General features: G+C 38.0%; 1 protein-coding gene across 1 annotated transcript; it reads right to left on the bottom strand.

The window, feature by feature from the left end:
• Nucleotides 1-341: 341 nt before the first annotated feature.
• Nucleotides 342-1292, bottom strand: LOC101838207 (olfactory receptor 143-like). The gene has a single exon (XM_013112877.1). The coding sequence runs from the start codon at nt 1290-1292 to the stop codon at nt 342-344; it is 951 nt and encodes a 316-aa protein (XP_012968331.1).
• Between the last annotated feature and the right edge of the window lie 1606 nt (nt 1293-2898).

Genomic DNA, 2898 nt, shown 5'->3' with positions numbered 1-2898 from the left:
AAAATTGTTTCAGAAATGGAAGAAAGAAAGAAGTAGGACATAAAGAACACATTCCATGAATTTCTTTGAATAGAAGGGACAGAAACATAAATGAAGAGGGTCTTCATCTGAATAGGCAATGACCAACGTCTTAGAGCCATAATGAAGATGAAAACAACTCAGCTGGGGATAATAGACACCAGAGCGACATCTCATAGTGGCAAGATAAGGGATTACAGTAGAAATCTTCTCCAGACTCTAGAGAGATGAGAAGAAAGCAGAAGAAATGTAATGAGAAAGACAATGGAGAGAAAAGGACTGGAAGAGCAGTGAGCGAGGGTTAAGGAAGCATCACTGTTCACTCAGCGTGTGATTCTCTTCAAGGTTTTCTTCACAGCAACTTTAACATCTTTGTTCCGGAGACTGTAAATGAGAGGATTCATCATGGGGACCACAAGAGTGTAAAACACTGAGAAAATTTTTCCCTGCCCCACAGTCTTAGCAGATGATGGCTTGACATAAGCAAGCAGCCCAGATCCATAGAAGAGACTAACAGTTATGATGTGAGACCCACAAGTGCCCAAGGCTTTAGACCAACCCTTACCAGATGACATATGAATGATATTGAAAAGGATCATAGCATATGAGACTACGATAATGAGGCTAGATAAAATGATGATTGTTCCAACCACAGCAGAACTCACAAGTTCATTGACGTAGGTACTGCTGCAGGAGAGCTGAAGGAGAGGGAAGATGTCACACATGTAGTGGTTGATGATGTTAGAATCACAAAAGTTGAGCCTGATCATAAACCCTGTGTGAACCATGGCCCCAGAAAATCCCATCAAGTAAGAAGCAAACATCAGCAGATAGCAGATCTTAGGTGACATGACAGTTGTGTACTGGAGGGGCTGACAGATGGCCACATACCGATCATAGGCCATGGCTGTCAACACGTAACACTCAGAGTTGACAAAAAAGCAGAAGAAAAAAAGCTGACTCATGCATCCTGTAAAGGAGATGGTGTTCCTCTCTGAAGCAAAACTCATCAGCATTTTTGGGGTACAAACAAATGAATAACAAAAATCAATGCAAGACAGATTGAAGATGAAAAAGTACATGGGAGTGTGAAGATGTGAATTTAGGCAAATGAGATTCATTAAGCTCAGGTTTCCCAATACAGTGGCTATGTAGTTTAACAAGAAGAGGACAAACAGGGGCAACTGGAGCTCTGGTTGAACTGTCAATCCCATAAGAATGAACTCAGTCACTGAAGAATTACTTCCTGTGGCCATTTGCTTCATTGGTTGCATCTGTAACCATCAGAGTAAAAAAGGACATTAACAAGTAACTCATCTTTGATTCCAGAGGAAGAGCTGGAGTTACTGCTTACTAACTTGGGCTTCAGTGAACATACAGCACAGCATACAAATAACACAACTGCTCTTCAGAAAGCCCATTTCCTCTTTCCTCACATCCATTAATTTCCATGTATCCGGAGGAAATGCATATAGAATTTCAATGTTTCTGAACATTATTTCCCCTGGTTTTCTTAGACTTTGCCAGGAATTATGGCAGAATAGTGTAACATTTATATAACCCATAGGGATTTCTCAAGGCAAAGATTACCTACTGTTCATCTTTGTTTCCTGGAGCCTTCCCTGCTATCAGAACTCATGATATCTTTCTCTTCACTGTCTTGATACTGCTGCAGTTAACAATACAGTTGCCTGTGCTACACTAGGAATAATGTAGTTAGAAGAAACATAGTCTGTATTTTAGAACTTCACCAGAAATTTATTTTCGCATATTGAAAAGAAAATAGTTATCTTCTATAAACCTCTAAAACATCACTTGACTTAAATGAGAATATGCATCTGAAGACCAAGACTTCTTAGAAATTTATTAGAAATCCAGGAAATTGGTCTTTCTGTTATGGGATTTCTTCCTACATTGAATGAGCTCTAGAGGGTAGATGTATTGGAGCTTATGTCTGTATGCATTCTTATAACTAGTGTTCGATGCTTACAGACAATATCATTTCCCAACAGGAGTACCTGATCCTCAGGGCAATGATCTGACTGGTCCCCTTTCTCATTCTCCTCATTATACTTTGCACAACTCTGAAAGAGGAATATCCAGGGATATGCCCATTTGCCATTTGTAAAGTAGTAAACATTAGACCAATGAGCAACATTGCACAAGCATTTTGTACAACGAGACGTTCAGGTCAATATAAATTTAAATCCAGATTTCCTACTTTATAACTGCAAAATACAGATTTCTTACACACACACACACACATATATAATTGTAAAATAGTTTTCTAAAATGATTTGTTTTATATCAGCATAGAATTCTTCCCTAGAATATATAAAACTGTGGTTCAATTTTAGTATTGCAAAAAATTACAGATTAATATTTTTCATAAAAGATATATTACAGTGTGTGATTCAATGAAATGATTTACAAAATATATTAGAATTCTAATTATATGAAAAGTGGCTGATAAGTTTTAGCTGCCCTTTATTCTACATTCTCATTGGTATGAATTAACTTTTTCAATTTAAGCACTATTGGCATATGAAGTAGATATTAACTTGTGGTCCTGTTCACCATGGAGTGAAACATAAACAGTATCTTGGACTCCACCCCCTTTTCATTTATATCCCCTCCCAATGATCACATATACCAGTTGTCAGCAAAAGTTTTTCTGTATCAATTTTAAGACTTTCTTAAGACTTTCTGTTTTTTTAAAATTTTTATTACATTCTTTAAATTAGAAACAAGCTTGCTTCACATGTCAATCCCAGCTCCTTCTCCCTCTTCTCCTCCTGCACACCCCGACCAGCCTCCCCTCAGGCTCCCACCCTATCCCTACTCACTTCCCCATATGGTATATCCAGAGTTGGTCGTTTC

This window comes from Mesocricetus auratus, unplaced genomic scaffold (assembly GCF_017639785.1).
Source record: "Mesocricetus auratus isolate SY011 unplaced genomic scaffold, BCM_Maur_2.0 Super-Scaffold_100022, whole genome shotgun sequence".
NCBI classification, from domain to species: domain Eukaryota; kingdom Metazoa; phylum Chordata; class Mammalia; order Rodentia; family Cricetidae; genus Mesocricetus; species Mesocricetus auratus.
This window is presented reverse-complemented; position numbering and strand designations above follow the sequence as displayed.

Bases quoted from the DNA above. Each gene is read 5' to 3' on its own strand.
- LOC101838207 (XM_013112877.1), bottom strand. From the start codon at position 1,292: ATGCAACCAATGAAGCAAATGGCCACAGGAAGTAATTCTTCAGTGACT.